This window comes from Entelurus aequoreus, linkage group LG17 (assembly GCF_033978785.1).
Source record: "Entelurus aequoreus isolate RoL-2023_Sb linkage group LG17, RoL_Eaeq_v1.1, whole genome shotgun sequence".
NCBI classification, from domain to species: Eukaryota; Metazoa; Chordata; class Actinopteri; order Syngnathiformes; family Syngnathidae; genus Entelurus; species Entelurus aequoreus.
The window spans coordinates 22,468,729-22,488,324 of record NC_084747.1 but is presented as its reverse complement, the minus strand read 5'-3'; the positions used below and the strand labels follow the sequence as shown (position 1 = coordinate 22,488,324).

Here is a 19,596-nt window from a genome sequence, read left to right as displayed (position 1 = left end):
TTCTGCGTTCCTGCAGAAATAATCATTCCATTGCAAGCTTTAGGTAGCTTTTGTCTCATATTCTACTTTTATTGTCTCTTTGATGACTTTACAATAAAGACGTTAAAAAACACGAACCTGAGATTTGACGGGGTTTTTTTTTGTACGAAACTAGTCCATCAAGTTGATTATTGAACTTTATTCCACGCACTTTTCAGCTGACAAGTCGAATAGAAAAAGAGTTGTCACTAAGAGAATAAGTTATAAATCGTTGCTTACACTAACAATGACCATATAAGTACTTCCTGAATGAACACGTGACCTTGGCAGGTCTAGCGTTGTTCGCAAAAGATTCAATTGGAAACATTTGTATTGCTGCTAGCTAGTCGTTATTTCACACACACACACGCGCACGCGCACACACACACACACACTTTTAGTGCTAACTTCACGCACGTGACACCACCCAGTCACGTGACCGTAATGTGTACAAAAATCTCACTAAATGTTTATGGAATGTCACAGAGTCATGTGACCGTGGGCTAAAATGCGATGTGTTAGAGCGTGACGCAATCACGTCACAAGTGGATGCCGTGACGTAGTGACGACATCATAATATCTCCCTATATGGTGTGCAAGGGCAGGCGTCAGAGCGTGTATCGTGGTAGAGCGTGGCGTGATGATGTCATGACGCGATGATGTGGTAGAGCGTGACGTGCCGATGACGTCATAGCATGACGCTCTATGTTGTGTTAGAGTGTGCTGTGATGATAACATTATAATGCGCCAATGTACAATGTGGTAGAGCGTGACATGGTGATGCTGTGACGTGATCATGACATCATACCATGTAACTTTGATGTGGTAGAGCGAGACACGATGATGACCTCATAGCATGTCACTGTGTAATGTGGTAGAGCGTGACACGACGATGACATCACAGCGTGTCACTGTATGATGTGGTAGAGCGTGACGTGATGATGACATCATAGCATGTCACTATGATGTGGTAGAGTGTGACGTGACGATGACGTCATAGCGTTTCAGTGTATGATGTGGTAGAGTGTGACGTGACGAGGACATCATAGAATATCACTGTATGATGTGGTAGAGTGTGACATGATGATGACATCATAGCATGTCACTATGATGTGGTAGAGTGTGACGTGATGATGACGTCATAGCGTTTCAGTGTATGTTTTGGTAGAGTGTGACGTGACGATGACATCATAGCATGTCACTGTATGATGTGGTAGAGTGTGACGTGGTGATGACATCATCGCGTGTCATTGTATGATGTGGTACAGCGTGATGATGACATTACATCGTGTCACTGGTGTGGTAGGGTGTGACGTGATGATGACATCATAGCGTGTCACTGTATGATGTGGTAGAGTGTGACGTGATGATGACATCATAGCGTGTCACTATGATGTGGTAGAGCGTGACGTGATGACATCATAGCGTGTCACTGTATGATGTGGTAGAGCGTGACATGACGATGACATCACAGCGTGTCACTGTATGATGTGGTAGAGCGTGACACAATGTCACAGCGTGTCACTGTATGATGTGGTAGAGCGTGACGTGATGACATCATAGCGCGTCACTGTATGATGTGGTAGAGCGTGACGCGATGATGACATCACAGCGTGTCACTGTATGATGTGGTAGAGTGTGACACAATGACGTCATAGCGTGTCACTGTATGATGTGGTACAGCGTGACGTGACAATGACGTCATAGCGTGTCACTGTAGGATGTGGTAAAGCGTGATGTGACGATGACATCACAGCGTGTCACTGTATGATGTGGTAGAGCGTGATGTGACGATGACATCATAGCGTGTCACTGTATGATGTGGTAGAGCGTGATGTGACGATGACATCATAGCGTGTCACTGTATGATGTGGTAGAGCGTGACGTGATGATGACATCATAGCGTGTCACTGTATGATGTGGTAGAGCGTGACACAATGACGTCATAGCGTGTCACTGTATGATGTGGTAGAGCGTGACGTGATGATGACATCACAGCGTGTCACTGTATGATGTGGTAGAGCGTGACGTTGTAGAGGACCTGGCGGCCATTGTTCCAGGCGTAGAGCGCCCGGTCTCGGGGGTTGTAGTCCAGCATGGACAGGTGACCGTAGGTGTTGCCGAGGGGGACGTCGATGTACTCGTAGGTGGAGGAGTTGGTGGCGAAGGCGTAGTACACCTTGGTGGCGCCCGAGTAGCCGTTGGTGACGTACAAAGTCCCGCAGATCATGAAGGCCTCGCCGGCGCTGCGCTTGGGATGGTTGGTGGTCCAGCTGCGGACCACCTGCAGACTGTCGGGGTCCAGCTGGCTGAGCACGATGTTCCCCGCGTTCTGATTGGTGGCGTAGACGGCCCACAGCCCGCCCTCGTCCACCATCAGGTCGATGTCGGAGTGCCCCCCCCAGGAGTAGTGGTACATGTTGTTGTAGCCGGCGAAGTCCAGCTGGCGCGAGCGGCTGATGAGCGACGACCTCAAGTCGAACTTGATCAGCGTGTGACTCTGGAACTTGTTGAAGAACAGCGAGCCGTTGTAGACCACCTGACCCGTCCCGGACCAGGGGTGGGGCAGGCGGTGCGAGGTGAAGTTGTCGCTCGTCATGAAGTCCTGCACGGACTTGTACTCCCGGACGAAGCGGTTGTTATGGTAACCGTCCATGTACCACACCTGCGGGAGAGCAGACGGCAGAATGATGCGGCGCCCGCTCGGCTGACGCCACCCGCCAACTTACTCGGTTGTCCCCTGCCGGCGCCAGCGGGTCCGTCATCCACGAGCCGAACCTGGACCCCGAGGTCTTGATGGTGACCGGCTCTGCGATCCTGGTCAGCTTCCCGCAAGCTAGAAAAGCAGAGCGCACGGGTCAAGTGGAGGTCGCCGGACGGACGCCGAGCGCCAGCTCACCTAGCCGCTGCATGCAGGCCCTCAGCCGCTCCTCCAGGCTCGCCACGCGGCCGTGCAGGTCCTGGTAGTCCAGGGCTCCCAGCTGGTCCTGCAGCAGCGCCGTCACGTTGGCCGCCTCCTCCTTGAAGCGTCTGACCAGCAGGGCGTCCGCCTTGTAGGCCTCCAGCAGCGGGATGAGCGGCCGCAGCTCCTCCATCTTCACCTTGATGGACTGAGCACCAGGTTCTGGTCAGTACCCGCCCCGGTTCTTCACAGAGAACCCCCTGAGCTCGTGCAACCAAACCTCAGTCCCTGACAACTTCCAAGAGTTTCGCTTGCTAGCTTTTAGCTCGGTAGTCAGCACGCTCGCCTCTCATGCCGCCGCCCACTGAGTACTGGACCGCTGCACTCACCTGGCACTCGGCTCAGGTAACCAAACCTCAGTCCCTGGCAACTTCAAGAGTTTTTGCTCGGTGGCTTTTAGCTCGGTGGTTGAGAGAGTGAGCACTCACCTGGTACTGCCGGGCCGCGTTGCTCTCATGCCCCTCCTCCACCTGCTTGAACTTATTCTCCAAGCCCTTTAGCTCCGCCTCCATCTTCTCCACCATCTGCAGGTCTCGCCGCGTGCGCTGGTCCAGGACTTCGATGGACCGGCTCATGTTCTGCACCTGCGTCGCGTCAATAAGTCAATTGGTTTGGGGCGTGAGAGACTCGCATGCACGGCGGGTTAGGTCAGGGTTCTGGTCTGGTGACAAAACAGCGGTACTGTTTACAAGTTGCAACCATTTACAGTAAAAAACTGTAAAAAGCACGGCCTACATCTTACGGTAAAAAACAGGCAGCTCAGCCGCCAAAATGTTACTGTAAATTTGAGTCACTTTTTCCTGTACCAGGAAAACTGTTCCGCTACAGAAGATATTTGCCCACTTCACGGCAAATGAGGTTGTTTACTGTAAATGTAATAGTTTTGTATTCACTGTACTGTAAAACCGCTACTACATATTTTTCACTGTAAAATTCTGCCGACGGAGCACCGATTTTTTTTCAACGTGAAAGCCACGAGCATTGTTTTACAGTGCCTTACTGTCAATGCTAAGATCATGGCCACAAAGTTAGCATGCATGCTAGCAGAGATGTGTAGTTCCCATACCTTCTCCAGCAGGTGTCGCACTTGCTTGTCCCTATTTACATTTGTGTGTGTGTGTTTTAATTTGTGTGTCTGTATTTCCATTTGTGTGTGTGTTTTAATTTGTGTGTCCGTATTCCGATTTGTGTGTATGTGTGTGTTTTCATTTGTGTGTCTGTATTTCGATTTGTTTGTTTTAATTCGTGTGTCCGTATGTTCATTTATGTGTGTGTTTTAATTTGTTTGTCTGTATTTCAATATGTGTGTGTTTTAATTTGTGTGTCCGTATTTTGATTTGTGTGCTTTGTGTGTCCGTATTTCCATTTGTGTGTTTTAATTAGTGTGTCTGTATTTTGATTTGTGTGTGTGTTTTAATTTGTGTGTCTTTATTTCAATTTTTGTGTGTTTTAATTTGTGTGTCCGTTCGTCGATTTGTGTGTGTGTTTGAATTTATGTGTCAGTATTTCGATTTGTGTGTGTTTTAATAGATAGATAGATAGTACTTTATTGATTCCTTCAGGACAGTTCCTTCAGGAAAATTTGTGTGTCCGTATTTCGGTTTGTGTGTGTGTTTTAATTAGCGTGTCCGTATTTGGATTTGTGTGTGTGTTTTATTTGTGTGTGTGTTTTATTTGTGTGTCTGTATTTCAATTTGTGTGTGTTTTAATTTGTGTGTCCTCTTATCGATTTGTGTGTGTGTTTTAATTAGCATGTCCGTATTTCGATTTGTGTGTGTGTTTTAATTTGTGTGTCTGTATTTTGATTTGTGTGTGTTTTAATTTGTGTCTGTTTGTCGATTTGTGTGTGTGTTTTAATTAGCGTGTCCGTATTTGGATTTGTGTGTGTGTTTTAATTTGTGTGTCTGTATTTCAATATGTGTGTGTGTTTTAATTTGTGTGTCTATATTTCAATTTGTGTGTGTTTTAATTTGCGTGTCCATATGTCGATTTAAGTGTGTGTTTTAATTTGTGTGTCTGTATTTCGATTTTTGTGTGTGATTTAATTTGTGTCAGTATTTCGATTGTTGTGTGTTTTAATTAGTGTGTCTGTATTTCAATTTGTGTGCGTTTTAATTTGTGTGTCCGTTCGTCGATTTGCGTGAGTGTTTTAATTTGTGTGTCCGTATTTTCATCTGTGTGTGTGTGTTTTAATTTGTGTGTCCGTATTTCAATTTGTGTGTTTGTTTTAATTAGTGTGTCCATATTTCGATTTGTGTGAGTGTTTTACTTTGTGTGTCCGTATTTCGATTTGTGTGCGTGTTTTAATTAGTGTCTGTATGTCGATTTGTGTGAGTGTTTTAATTTGTGGGTCCATATTTCGATTTTTGTGTGTGTTTTAATTTGTGTGTCCGTATTTCAATTTGTGTGTCTGTTTGTCGATTTGTGTGTTTTAATTTGTGTGTCCGTATTCCGATTTGTGTGTGTGTTTTCGTTTGTGTGTCTGTATTTCGATTTGTGTGTTTTAATTTGTGTGTCTGTATGTCGATTTGTGTGAGTGTTTTAATTTGTGTGTCCGTATTTCGATTTTTGTGTGTTTTAATTTGTGTCCGTATTTCAATTTGTGTGTGTGTTTTAATTTGTGTGTCCGTATGTCGATGTGTGGGTGTGGTAAACATAAATACATTTTTATTTAATATATTTTTATTTAATACATTTTAATTTGTGTGTCCGTATGTCGATGTGTCTGTGTGGTAAATATAAATACATTTTTATTTAATATATTTTTATTTAATACATTTTAAATTGTGTGTCCGTATGTCGATGTGTGTGTGTGGTAAACATAAATACATTTTTATTTAATATATTTTTATTTAATACATTTTAATTTGTGTGTCCGTATGTCGATGTGTGTGTGTGGTAAACATAAATACATTTTTATTTAATATATTTTTATTTAATACATTTTAATTTGTGTGTCTGTATGTCGATGTGTGTGTGTGTGGTAAACATAAATACATTTTTATTTAATATATTTTTATTTAATACATTTTAATTTGTGTGTCCGTATGTCGATGTGTGTGTGTGGTAAACATAAATACATTTTTATTTAATATATTTTTATTTAATACATTTTAATTTGTGTGTCCGTATGTCGATGTGTGTGTGTGGTAAACATAAATACATTTTTATTTAATATATTTTTATTTAATACATTTTAATTTGTGTGTCCGTATGTCGATGTGTGTGTGTGGTAAACGTAAATACATTTTTATTTAATATATTTTTATATAATACATTTTAATTTGTGTGTCCGTATGTCGTGTGTGTGGTAAACATAAATACATTTTTATTTAATATATTTTTATTTAATACATTTTAATTTGTGTGTCCGTATGTCGATGTGTGTGTGTGGTAAACATAAATACATTTTTATTTAATATATTTTTATTTAATACATTTTAATTTGTGTGTCCGTATGTCGATGTGTGTGTGTGGCAAACATAAATACATTTTTATTAAATATATTTTTATTTAATACATTTTAATTTGTGTGTCCGTATGTCGATGTGTGTGTGTGGTAAACATAAATACATTTTTATTTAATATATTTTTATTTAATACATTTTAATTTGTGTGTCCGTATGTCGATGTGTGTGTGTGGTAAACATAAATACATTTTTATTTAATATATTTTTATTTAATACATTTTAATTTGTGTGTCCGTATGTCGATGTGTGTGTGTGGTAAACATAAATAAATTTTTATTTAATATATTTTTATTTAATACATTTTAATTTGTGTGTCCGTATGTCGATGTGTGTGTGTGGTAAACATAAATACATTTTTATTTAATATATTTTTATTTAATACATTTTAATTTGTGTGTCTGTATGTCGATGTGTGTGTGTGTGGTAAACATAAATACATTTTTATTTAATATATTTTTATTTAATACATTTTAATTTGTGTGTCCGTATGTCGTGTGTGTGGTAAACATAAATACATTTTTATTTAATATATTTTTATTTAATACATTTTAATTTATGTGTCCGTATGTCGATGTGTGTGTGTGGTAAATATAAATACATTTTTATTTAATATATTTTTATTTAATACATTTTAATTTATGTGTCCGTATGTCAATGTGTGTGTGTGGTAAACATAAATACATTTTTATTTAATATATTTTTATTCAATACATTTTAATTTGTGTGTCCGTTCGTCGATTTGCTTGAGTGTTTTAATTTGTGTGTCCGTATTTTGATTTGTGTGTGTGTTTTAATTTGTGTGTCCGTATTTCAATTTGTGTGTGTGTTTTAATTAGTGTGTCCATATTTCGATTTGTGTGAGTGTTTTACTTTGTGTGTCCGTATTTCGATTTGAGTGTGTGTTTTAATTTGTGTATGTATGTCGATTTGTGTGAGAGTTTTAATTTGTGGGTCCATATTTCGATTTTTGTGTGTGTTTTAATTTGTGTGTCCGTATTTTGATTTGTGTGTGTATTTTAATTTGTGTGTCTGTATTTCAATATGTGTGTGTAATTTAATTTGTGTGTCTGTATTTGGATTTGTCGGTCTTTCTGTATTTGGATTTGTGTGTGTGGTTTAATTTTTGTCTGTATTTCAATTTGTGTGTGTTTTAATTTGTGTGTCCGTATTTCAATTTGTGTGTCTGTTCGTCGATTTGTGTGTGTTTTAATTTATTTGTCCGTATTCCGATTTGTGTGTGTGTTTTCATTTGTGTGTCTGTATTTCGATTTGTGTGTTTCAATTTGTGTGTCTGTATGTCGATTTGTGTGAGTGTTTTAATTTGTGTGTCCGTATTTCGATTTTTGTGTGTTTTAATTTGTGTCCGTATTTCAATTTGTGTGTGTGTTTTAATTTGTGTGTCCGTATGTCGATGTGTGTGTGTGGTAAACATAAATAAATTTTTATTTAATATATTTTTATTTAATACATTTTAATTTGTGTGTCCGTATGTCGATGTGTGTGTGTGGTAAACATAAATAAATTTTTATTTAATATATTTTTATTTAATACATTTTAATTTGTGTGTCCGTATGTCGATGTGTGTGTGTGGTAAACATAAATACATTTTTAGTTAATATATTTTTATTTAATACATTTTAATTTGTGTGTCTGTATGTCGATGTGTGTGTGTGTGGTAAACATAAATACATTTTTATTTAATATATTTTTATTTAATATATTTTTATTTGTGTGTCCGTATGTCCATTTTTGAACCTAAAAGCCACGGCCATTGTTTTACAGTGCCTTACTGTGTATGCTAAGATCACGGCCACAAAGTTAGCGTGCGAGGTGTAGTTGCCATACCTTCTCCAGCAGGTGTCGCACTTGCTTGCCGCGGGTGTCCCTGGAGCACAGGCCGTCCTGCGGGGTCACCACCGTGCACACGCAGCGGCCCGCCGCGTCCTGGGCGGAGCTGAACACGTGCCACTGGTCCTCCTGGGCCCGCTCCTGGTCCCGGGGGGCCGCCGGGCCCACCTGCGCGCCGCCATGCAAGCGTAAAAACGTCGGCGTGTTAGCAGCGCGAGTGATGCATGCTGGGAAAAGACTGGCTATATTTAGCAGACGCAGACAAAATGTTGCATGAGAAGAAAGAAGAGAGAGGAATCTGACCAGAGTGAAGGAGGCGGCCAGCAGCAGCAGCAGCAGGAAGGACTGGACCACGTTCTCCTCGGACTCCATCCTTGTCTTCGGCTTCTTCCTCGCTCGTCTTCGGTCACGCGCCGCCACAGGCAGCCCAGTGTGTGTGTGTGTGTGTGTGTGTGTGTGTGTGATGATGTCATGGATCTGTGGGGGAGGGGCATGGTGCGTGTGCCTGCGGCAGTAACATGTTCCCTTCCTCAAATTAAAAGGCTCACACACGAGCAGAAGGCGGCGTTACCATGGCAACTGGCTCCAAATGGAAGCCCGCGTCGGGGCAGACGGGCTGTTGCCATTGGTTACGCTCTCTCTCTCTCTCTCTCTCTCTCACACACACACACACACACGCACACACACGCCACAGTCCAGTCTCAAACAGGAAGTGTTTCGCCGAGGTTGACCTGGCGCTGTGATGACATCACCGCCTCATCGTCCAATCACAACATATAGAAAATGTTATTCCAAATAACGTGCAGGAGTCGTGTGGTTTTCACAATAAAACTTTACTACTCCATGTCATTTAGGTATTTTGTTGCAAACGCGCGCGCGCACACACGTCGGGGCTATTTTATTTTGAAAGATGGCACACACAGGAAGTGCGGAGGGGGGAGATGATACATTTAATGACAACAAGCGGGTTAAATATGGAGGACAGGTTCCCTTTTTTTTTTTTTTTTAATGTTTCTCCGACTTCCTGTCGACGTTTTCGTGCATGACAGCACAAATGTAAAAACACACTTTTCCTTTTTTTATCCACTTCCTAACTGGCAGTGCGTGCATGTGTGTGTGTGTGTGTGTGTGTGTGGTCACGGCGGCAACACAGACGAGGGCGTCGTGTCACTCTAAAGACGTTGGACGGTCGCCGCAGCAACAATCACCATGGTAACCCGGCGTGTGGCGTCCATCTGGTGTCTTTAACACCTTCACTTCCTGTACCCACGCCTCCTTACACGAGTCGACTTGTCTGCACGAAACCTGCACACACACACGCACACACACACACACACACACGTTAGGAACACAACAAAGAGGTCAGGTAGAAGTCATGTGACCTCTGCACCTTTGGCACCTTTGGCGTTGGTGTCCAGGAAGACCTTGATGTAGGAGGTGGGCACGTATCCTTCCTCTTCCAAGTTCCTGCGGACTCTGGTCCAGCCGTCACCTTTGTCTTCTTCCACCACAGAAAGTAGTTCCCCCTCCAACATGGACAGCGTGCCTTCGTTCTGACCTGCAGCAGACAAGGCGCCTTCTCGTTAGCCACCATTGTTGGGAGATCTTTTTCATCCATGGTCATGTTTAAAGCCGCTAGTGTGGGGTGTGTCTCCTTGTGGCCTCCTTGCTTTTATCTTATGTCCGCTAGCAAACTCTTTGTTTTGTCCCGTTTGTCGGCTCACAGAGCTGTTTTGGCCAGTTCCTTAACTGTTTTGGAGAAGCAGCTGCGCTTCTTTCTCTTTTTGATTGGATTTAAATCTGGCTTGCTGATGCGATGGTGGCACTGGGAGGCCTGGTCTCCTGAGGCTTCAGTAAAACCTGGTATTGAACCATTCTTGGTCTCCTGAGGCTTCAGTGAAACCTGGTATTGTATAGGGATGTCCGATAATGGCTTTTTGCCGATATCCGATATGCCGATATTGTCCAACTCTTTAATTACCGATACCGATATCAACCGATACCGATATCAACCGATATATGCAGTCGTGGAATTAACACATTATTATGCCTAATTTGGACAACCAGGTATGGTGAAGATAAGGTACTTTTTAAAAAAACGAATCAAATAAAATAAGATAAATAAATTAAAAACATTTTCTTGAATAAAAAGAAAGTAAAACAATATAAAAACAGTTACATAGAAACTAGTAATTAATGAAAATTTGTAAAATTAACTGTTAAAGGTTAGTACTATTAGTGGAGCAGCAGCACGCACAATCATGTGTGCTTACGGACTGTATCCCTTGCAGACTGTATTGATATATATTGATATATAATGTAGGAAGCAGAATATTAATAACAGAAAGAAACAACCCTTTTGTGTGAATGACTGTAAATGGGGGAGGGAGGTTTTTTGGGTTGGTGCACTAATTGTAAGTGTATCTTGTGTTTTTATGTGGATTTAATTTAAAAAAAAACAAAAAAAAAACCAAACAAAAAAAACACGATACTGATAATAAAAAAAACGATACGATAATTTCCGATATTACATTTTAACGCATTTATCGGCCGATAATATCGGCAGACCGATATTATCGGACATCTCTAGTATTGTACCATTCTTGGTATCCTGAGGCTTCAGTAAAACCTGGTATTGTACCATTCTTGGTCTCCTGAGGCTTCAGTACAACCTGGTATTGTACCATTCTTGGTATCCCAAGGCTTCAGTAAAACCTGGTATTGTACCATTCTTGGTCTCCTGAGGCTTCAGTAAAACCTGGTATTGCACCATTCTTGGTCTCCTGAGGCTTCAGTAAAACCTGGTATTGCACCATTCTTGGTCTCCTGAGGCTTCAGTAAAACCTGGTATTGCACCATTCTTGGTCTCCTGAGGCGTGAGTAAAACCTGGTATTGTACCATTCTTGGTCTCCTGAGGCTTCAGTAAAACCTGGTATTGCACCATTCTTGGTCTCCTGAGGCTTCAGTAAAACCTGGTATTGTACCATTCTTGGTCTCCTGAGGCTTCAGTAAAACCTGGTATTGCACCATTCTTGGTCTCCTGAGGCTTCAGTAAAACCTGGTATTGCACCATTCTTGGTCTCCTGAGGCTTCAGTAAAACCTGGTATTGTACCATTCTTGGTCTCCTGAGGCTTCAGTAAAACCTGGTATTGCACCATTCTTGGTCTCCTGAGGCTTCAGTAAAACCTGGTATTGTACCATTCTTGGTCTCCTGAGGCTTCAGTAAAACCTGGTATTGTACCATTCTTGGTCTCCTGAGGCTTCAGTAAAACCTGGTATTGCACCATTCTTGGTCTCCTGAGGCTTCAGTAAAACCTGGTATTGCACCATTCTTGGTCTCCTGAGGCTTCAGTGAAACCTGGTATTGCACCATTCTGTCTCGGTAGTCCTTTTTTACTCAACATATATGTCATCCAAAAGAACTTGTGTGTTTTATTCTGTGAGAGGAAGACTGATGCCAAGTCAGTCCGAAAGATTGCAGGACGCTCCTTGGCACGTGAGCAGCGAGCAGCGCCAAAGAAGAGCGCCTGCTGTCTTACAAAGAAAATAAGAGCCAGTGTTTCATGTTTATTTATTCATGCCAGTCTGTCACGTTTGTGGACTTGGCTCATAAACAAGTGATGATGGGAGTGTAGCGGAACAGTGGGCGTGGCCTGGCAGAACAGTGGGCGTGGCCTAACTCCACTCCACACTTTGCCAGAGAATAAGATGTGATCCGCTTTGTCGACATTAAAAGTGAAAGAGAGTCTTGTCATGCCTTCACTTGACGACAATGAAGCTTTTATTGTGGCAGAACTATTGTGTAAAAATATGTGGGTCCGTAATCACATTCATGTCATTTGTGTGTCTGTGTCTCAATCTGTGTGTTTTAATTTGTATTTTATTGGTGTCCGTATTTAGATTTGTGTGTGTGTGTGTGTGTATTTTATTGGTGTCCGTATTTAGATTTTTGTGTGTGTTTTAGTTTGTGTGTCCGTATGTCGATTTGTGTGTCTGTGTGTTTTAATTTGTGTCAGTATTTCGATTTGTGTGTGTTTTAATTTGTGTGTCTGTATTTCGATTTGTGTGTGTGTGTTTTAATTTGTGTGTCTGTATTTTGATTTGTGTGCGTGTGTTTTAATGTGTCTGTCTGTATTTGGATTTTTGTTTTAATTTGTGTGTTTGTATTTCGATTTGTGTGTGTGTTTTAATTTACGTCCGTACTGTGATTTGTGTGCGTGATTTAATTTGTGTCTGTATTTCCATTTGTGTGCGTGTTTTAATTTGTGTGTCTGTATTTCGATTTGTGTGTGTGTTTTACTTTGTGTCCGTATCTCGATTTGTGTGTCTGTATTTGGATTTGTCTGTCTGTCTGTATTTGGATTTGTGTGTGTGTTTTAATTTACGTCCGTACTGTGATTTGTGTGCGTGATTTAATTTGTGTCTGTATTTCCATTTGTGTGCGTGTTTTAATTTGTGTGTCTGTATTTCGATTTGTGTGTGTGTTTTACTTTGTGTCCGTATCTCAATTTGTGTGTCTGTATTTGGATTTGTCTGTCTGTCTGTATTTGGATTTGTGTGTGTTTTAGTTTGTGTGTCCGTATGTCGATTTGTGTGTCTGTGTGTTTTAATTTGTGTCAGTATTTCGATTTGTGTGTGTTTTAATTTGTGTGTCTGTATTTCGATTTGTGTGTGTGTGTTTTAATTTGTGTGTCTGTATTTTGATATGTGTGCGTGTGTTTTAATGTGTGTGTCTGTATTTTGATTTGTCTGTCTGTATTTGGATTTTTGTTTTAATTTGTGTGTTTGTATTTCGATTTGTGTGTGTGTTTCAATTTACGTCCGTACTGTGATTTGTGTGCGTGATTTAACTTGTGTCTGTATTTCCATTTGTGTGTGTTTTAATTTGTGTGTCTGTATTTCGATTTGTGTGTGTGTTTTACTTTGTGTCCGTATCTCGATTTGTGTGTCAGTATTTGGATTTGTCTGTCTGTCTGTATTTGGATTTGTGTGTGTGTTTTAATTTACGTCCGTACTGTGATTTGTGTGTGTGATTTAATTTGTGTCTGTATTTCCATTTGTGAGTGTGTTTTAATTTGTGTGTCTGTATTTCGATTTGTGTGTGTGTGTTTTACTTTGTGTCTGTATCTCAATTTGTGTGTCTGTATTTGGATTTGTCTGTCTGTCTGTATTTGGATTTGTGTGTGTTTTAGTTTGTGTGTCCGTATGTCGATTTGTGTGTCTGTGTGTTTTAATTTGTGTCAGTATTTCGATTTGTGTGTGTTTTAATTTGTGTGTCTGTATTTAAATTTGTGTGTGTGTGTGTTTTAATTTGTGTGTCTGTATTTTGATTTGTGTGTGTGTGTTTTAATGTGTGTGTCTGTATTTTGATTTGTCTGTCTGTATTTGGATTTTTGTTTTAATTTGTAGGTTTGTATTTCGATTTGTGTGTGTGTTTTAATTTACATCCGTACTGTGATTTGTGTGCATGATTTAATTTGGGTCTGTATTTCCATTTGTGTGTGTGTTTTAATTTGTGTGTCTGTATTTCGATTTGTGTGTGTGTGTTTTACTTTGTGTCCATATCTCGATTTGTGTGTCTGTATTTGGATTTGTCTGTCTGTCTGTATTTGGATTTGTGTGTGTGTGGTTTAATTTTTGTCCGTATTTCAATTTGTGTGTGTGTTTTAATTTGTGTGTCTGTATTTCGATTTGTGTGTGTTTTAATTTGTGTGTCTGTATTTCGATTTGTGTGTGTTTTAATTTGTGTGTTTGTATTTTTCGATGTGTGTTTTAATTTGTGTGTTCGTATTCCAATTTGTGTGTTTGTGTAATAAAGGAAAGGAAAGAAAATCGGTCTGTATTTCGATCTGTGTGCGCGTAAAAAAAAGTGTGTGTATTTAGATTTGTGTGAAGCAGGAACCCAAATTGTCTGCCTTTTTAAACGGCACTTTTGCGACACTTGTGTGTCCCACCTAAACGTGTAAAAAGACTAAAATATAATATAATATAATATAATAAATATAATATATAATATAATATAAGACATGTCTGGCGACATAGAAATATAATATAATATAATATAATATAATAAATATCATATATAATATAATATAAGACTTGTCTGGCGACATATAGAAATATAATATAATATAATATAATATAATTAATATCATATATAATATAATATACGACTTGTCTGGCAACATGTAGAAATATAATATAATATAATATAATAAATATAATACTGTATATAATATAATATAAGACTTGTCTGGTGACATATAGAAATATAATATAATATAATATAATAAATATAATATATAATATAAGACTTGTCTGGCGACATGTAGAAATACAATATAATATAATAACATAATAAATAATATAATATAATATAATGAATATAATATATAATATAATATAAGACTTGTCTGGCGACATGTGCAAATATAATATAATATAATAAATATTATATGTAATATAATATAAGACTTGTCTGGGGACATGTAGAAATATAATATAATATAATAAATATAATATATAATATAATATAAGACTTGTCTGGCGACATGTAGAAATATAATATAATATAATAAATATTATATATAATATAATATAAGACTTGTCTGGGGACATGTAGAAATATAATATAATATAATATAATATAATATAATATAATATAATATAATAAATATAATATAATATAAGACTTGTCTGGCGACATGTAGAAATATAATATAATATAATATAATGTAATATAATAAATAATATAATATAATATAATAAATATAATATATAATATAATATAAGACTTGTCTGGCGACATGTAGAAATATAATATAATATAATATAATGTAATATAATAAATAATATAATATAATATAATATAATAAGTATAATATATAATATAAGACTTGTCTGGCGACATGTAGAAATATAATATAATATAATAAATAATATAATATAATATAATAAATATAATATATAATATAATATAAGACTTGTCTGGCGACATGTAGAAATATAATATAATATAATAAATATTATATATAATATAATATAAGACTTGTCTGGGGACATGTAGAAATATAATATAATATAATATAATGTAATATAATAAATAATATAATATAATATAATAAATATAATATATAATATAATATAAGACTTGTCTGCCGACATGTAGAAATATAATATAATATAATATAATGTAATATAATAAATAATATAATATAATATAATAAATATAATATATAATATAATATAAGACTTGTCTGGCGACATGTAGAAATATAATATAATATAATATAATGTAATATAATAAATAATATAATATAATATAATATAATTAATATCATATATAATATAATATACGACTTGTCTGGCAACATGTAGAAATATAATATAATATAATATAATAAATATAATACTGTATATAATATAATACTTGTCTGGCGACATGTAGAAATATAATATAATATAATATAATATAATGAATATAATATAATATAAGACTTGTCTGGGGACATGTAGAAAAATAATATAATATAATAAATATTATATATAATATAATATAAGACATGCGGTAGAAAATGGATGGACGTCTGCAACTTGATCTTTCCTTTGCCTATACTCCCCACTAGTGGGGATATGTTGTTTGTGCTCATATTCATAATACTGTTTTGATATGTTGTTTGTGCTCATATTCATAATACTGTTTTGATATGTTGTTTGTGCTCATATTCATAATACTGTTTTGATATGTTGTTTGTGCTCATATTCATAATACTGTTTTGATATGTTGTTTGTGCTCATATTCATAATACTGTTTTGATATGTTGTTTGTGTTCATATTCATAATACTGTTTTGATATGTTTTTTGTGCTCATATTCATAATACTGTTTTGATATGCTGTTTGTGCTCATATTCATAATACTGTTTTGATATGTTGTTTGTGCTCATATTCATAATACTGTTTTGATATGCTGTTTGTGCTCATATTCATAATACTGTTTTGATATGTTGTTTGTGCTCATATTCATAATACTGTTTTGATATGTTTTTTGTGCTCATATTCATAATACTGTTTTGATATATTGTTTGTGCTCATATTCATAATACTGTTTTGATGTGTTTTTTGTGCTCATATTCATAATACTGTTTTGATATGTTTGATATGTTTTTTGTGCTTATATTCATAATACTGTTTTGATATGTTGTTTGTGCTCATCTTAAATCTTATTTTTAGGGTCAAATTAAGGTGACGTAGCTGCTAGTTTGTTTGTTTTTTACTGTAAATTCTTGTTTCTACAGTGAATTACTGTACATTTGAAAGCCTATACCACCGTGTGGAGGGAGATGTGGCCAGCGCTGCCTGCAGGAGCAAAGGTCACCGCCTCTGTCCACGGGGCTGAGGACAGAGCACCATCAGACGGGGGCGTGGCAGCGCTGACGGCGAGACACAGCTGGCAGGCGATTAGATTTCACAGGTGGTACGTGTTAGTCTAATCATCTGTTGTCTTTAACGGCAAGCGGCCGGGAGCAGGAGGAAAGAGAGGATACGGACGTGACTGAAAAGTCGCGGCCTTCAGGAGAGAACACTTTTGTTAAAAGCCTTTGTTTATTAAAACCTTGTTAAAACCTGCACGCTTGGCTCCTGTGCCGTGTCTGACTGGGACTGCGAGGACGCAACTTCCAAACACCGTTATTTTCACAGTACTATGCTGGCAACTCAGCTTTTTTTTACCCTTAAAATCTACGGTTGTTTTTTGAAATTTGAAAAACTATGCCAATTTGATTTCTTCTGTAAAATTTTGACGACTGTGTTGCAATTTTTTATTTTTTTTTTTACCATAAAACTACTTTTTATTTATTTTTTTAAATTTTTATATTTACATCACAAGCTAACAAAGTCCAATAACATGGTATCAAACAAGCTAACAAACTCCAATAACATGGTATCAAACAAGCTAACAAAGTCCAATAACATGGTATCAAACAAGCTAACAAAGTCCAATAACATGGTATCAAACAAGCTAACAAACTCCAATAACATGGTATCAAACAAGCTAACAAACTCCAATAACATGGTATCAAACAAGCTAACAAACTCCAATAACATCGTATCAAACAAGCTAACAAACTCCAATAACATCATATCAAACAAGCTAACAAACTCCAATAACATGGTATCAAACAAGCTACCAAACTCCAATAACATGGTATCAAACAAGCTACCAAACTCCAATAACATGGTATCAAACAAGCTAACAAACTCAAATAACATCATATCAAACAAGCTAACAAAGTCCAATAACATGGTATCAAACAAGCTAACAAAGTCCAATAACATGGTATCAAACAAGCTAACAAACTCCAATAACATGGTATCAAACAAGCTAACAAAGTCCAATAACATGGTATCAAGCAAGCTAACAAAGTCCAATAACATGGTATCAAACAAGCTAACAAACTCCAATAACATGGTATCAAGCAAGCTAACAAACTCCAATAACATGGTATCAAGCAAGCTAACAAACTCCAATAACATGGTATCAAACAAGCTAACAAACTCCAATAACATGGTATCAAACAAGCTAACAAACTCCAATAACATGGTATCAAACAAGCTGACAAAGTCCAATAACATGGTATCAAACAAGCTAACAAACTCCAATAACATGTTATCAAGCAAGCTAACAAACTCCAATAACATGGTATCAAACAAGCTAACAAACTCCAATAACATGGTATCAAACAAGCTAACAAAGTCCAATAACATGGTATCAAACAAGCTAACAAAGTCCAATAACATGGTATCAAGCAAGCTAACAAACTCCAATAACATGGTATCAAACAAGCTAACAAACTCCAATAACATGGTATCAAACAAGCTAACAAACTCCAATAACATGGTATCAAACAAGCTAACAAACTCCAATAACATGGTATCAAACAAGCTAACAAAGTCCAATAACATGGTATCAAACAAGCTAACAAACTCCAATAACATCGTATCAAACAAGCTAACAAACTCCAATAACATGGTATCAAACAAGCTAACAAACTCCAATAACATCGTATCAAACAAGCTAACAAACTCCAATAACATGGTATCAAACAAGCTAACAAACTCCAATAACATGGTATCAAACAAGCTAACAAACTCCAATAACATGGTATCAAACAAGCTAACAAAGTCCAATAACATGGTATCAAACAAGCTAACAAACTCCAATAACATGGTATCAAACAAGCTAACAAACTCCAATAACATGGTATCAAACAAGCTAACAAAGTCCAATAACATCGTATCAAACAAGCTAACAAACTCCAATAACATGGTATCAAACAAGCTAACAAACTCCAATAACATCGTATCAAACAAGCTAACAAACTCCAATAACATGGTATCAAACAAGCTAACAAACTCCAATAACATGGTATCAATATCATGGTAACATGGTATTTCTGCCTGAGGGTTCAAGGTACAGTAGTTAGTTCCTATTAGTCTATCAAGTCTTCTAGTCCTACCTTGAAACGGGTACAGGGACTTGCAGGTGCCAATGCTGGCCAGCGGTTCTTCATCATCAAAGTCATCATCAAACTCAGAACTCCGCGACTTGGAGAAGTGAACTTCCGCACTCTGGTCCTCGGTGTAGCTGCCGTCTGGACTGAAGTACCAAGCCAGCCCAGTTAGTCTCTATCAGAACCAGGAGTAGTTCCAAGGCCTTGTCCACACGGGAACAATACTAGGTCGGAACGTGGTGTGTCGCAGAAGACACTAGGTCGGAACGTGGTGTGTCGCAGAAGATACTAGGTCGGAACGTGGTGTGTCGCAGAAGCTCCTAGGTCGGAACGTGGTGTGTCGCAGAAGATACTAGGTCGGAACGTGGTGTGTCGCAGAAGATACTAGGTCGGAACATGGTGTGTCGCAGAAGATACTAGGTCGGAACGTGGTCTGTCGCAGAAGATACTAAGTTGGAACGTGGTGTGTTGCAGAAGATACTAAGTTGGAACGTGGTGTGTTGCAGAAGATACTAGGTCAGAACGTGGTCTGTTGCAGAAGATGTCGGAACGTGGTGTGTCGCAGAAGATACTAGGTCAGAACGTGGTCTGTTGCAGAAGATACTATGTCGGAACGTGGTGTGTCGCAGAAGATACTAGGTCGGAACGTGTGTGTCGCAGAAGATAGTAGGTCGGAATGTGGTCTGTCGCAGAAGATACTATGTCGGAACGTGGTGTGTCGCAGAAGATACTAGGTTGGAACGTGGTGTGTCGCAGAAGATACTAGGTCGGAACGTGGTGTGTCGC

At 38.1% G+C, this 19,596-nt stretch overlaps 2 protein-coding genes across 4 annotated transcripts in view; both read right to left on the bottom strand.

Moving 5' to 3' along the window:
* Nucleotides 1-44: 44 nt before the first annotated feature.
* Nucleotides 45-8,755, bottom strand: LOC133632675 (noelin-like). Its single transcript, XM_062025244.1, has 6 exons — nt 8,602-8,755; nt 8,296-8,466; nt 3,409-3,564; nt 2,918-3,128; nt 2,748-2,854; nt 45-2,683 (listed from the first exon to the last, which is right to left on the bottom strand). The coding sequence occupies exons 1-6, from the start codon at nt 8,668-8,670 to the stop codon at nt 2,021-2,023; spliced, it is 1,377 nt and encodes a 458-aa protein (XP_061881228.1). The 5' UTR covers nt 8,671-8,755; the 3' UTR covers nt 45-2,020.
* Nucleotides 8,756-9,104: 349 nt separating this feature from the next.
* Nucleotides 9,105-19,596, bottom strand: part of LOC133632673 (formin-binding protein 1-like) — a 48,794-nt gene continuing 38,302 nt past the window's right edge. The window contains exons 15-17 of one of the 3 annotated variants that reach the window (XM_062025239.1): nt 18,817-18,956; nt 9,689-9,856; nt 9,105-9,603 (exon numbers count right to left, since the gene is read on the bottom strand). In XM_062025239.1, coding sequence (XP_061881223.1) covers nt 9,575-9,603; nt 9,689-9,856; nt 18,817-18,956 — 337 coding nt within the window. In that variant the 3' untranslated portion in view covers nt 9,105-9,574. The remainder of the gene's footprint in view (nt 9,604-9,688; nt 9,857-18,816; nt 18,957-19,596) is intronic. The other 2 variants (XM_062025241.1, XM_062025240.1) reach the window with 2 other exon arrangements.

Coding starts and splice junctions, on each gene's coding strand:
- LOC133632675 (XM_062025244.1), bottom strand. CDS start 8,670: ATGGAGTCCGAGGAGAACGTGGTCCAGTCCTTCCTGCTGCTGCTGCTG. Junction 3,565..8,295: donor TGCGACACCTGCTGGAGAAG/GTATGGCAACTA, acceptor GACGCGACGCAG/GTGCAGAACATGAGCCGGTC. Junction 2,684..2,747: donor CGCCGGCAGGGGACAACCGA/GTAAGTTGGCGG, acceptor GCTCTCCCGCAG/GTGTGGTACATGGACGGTTA.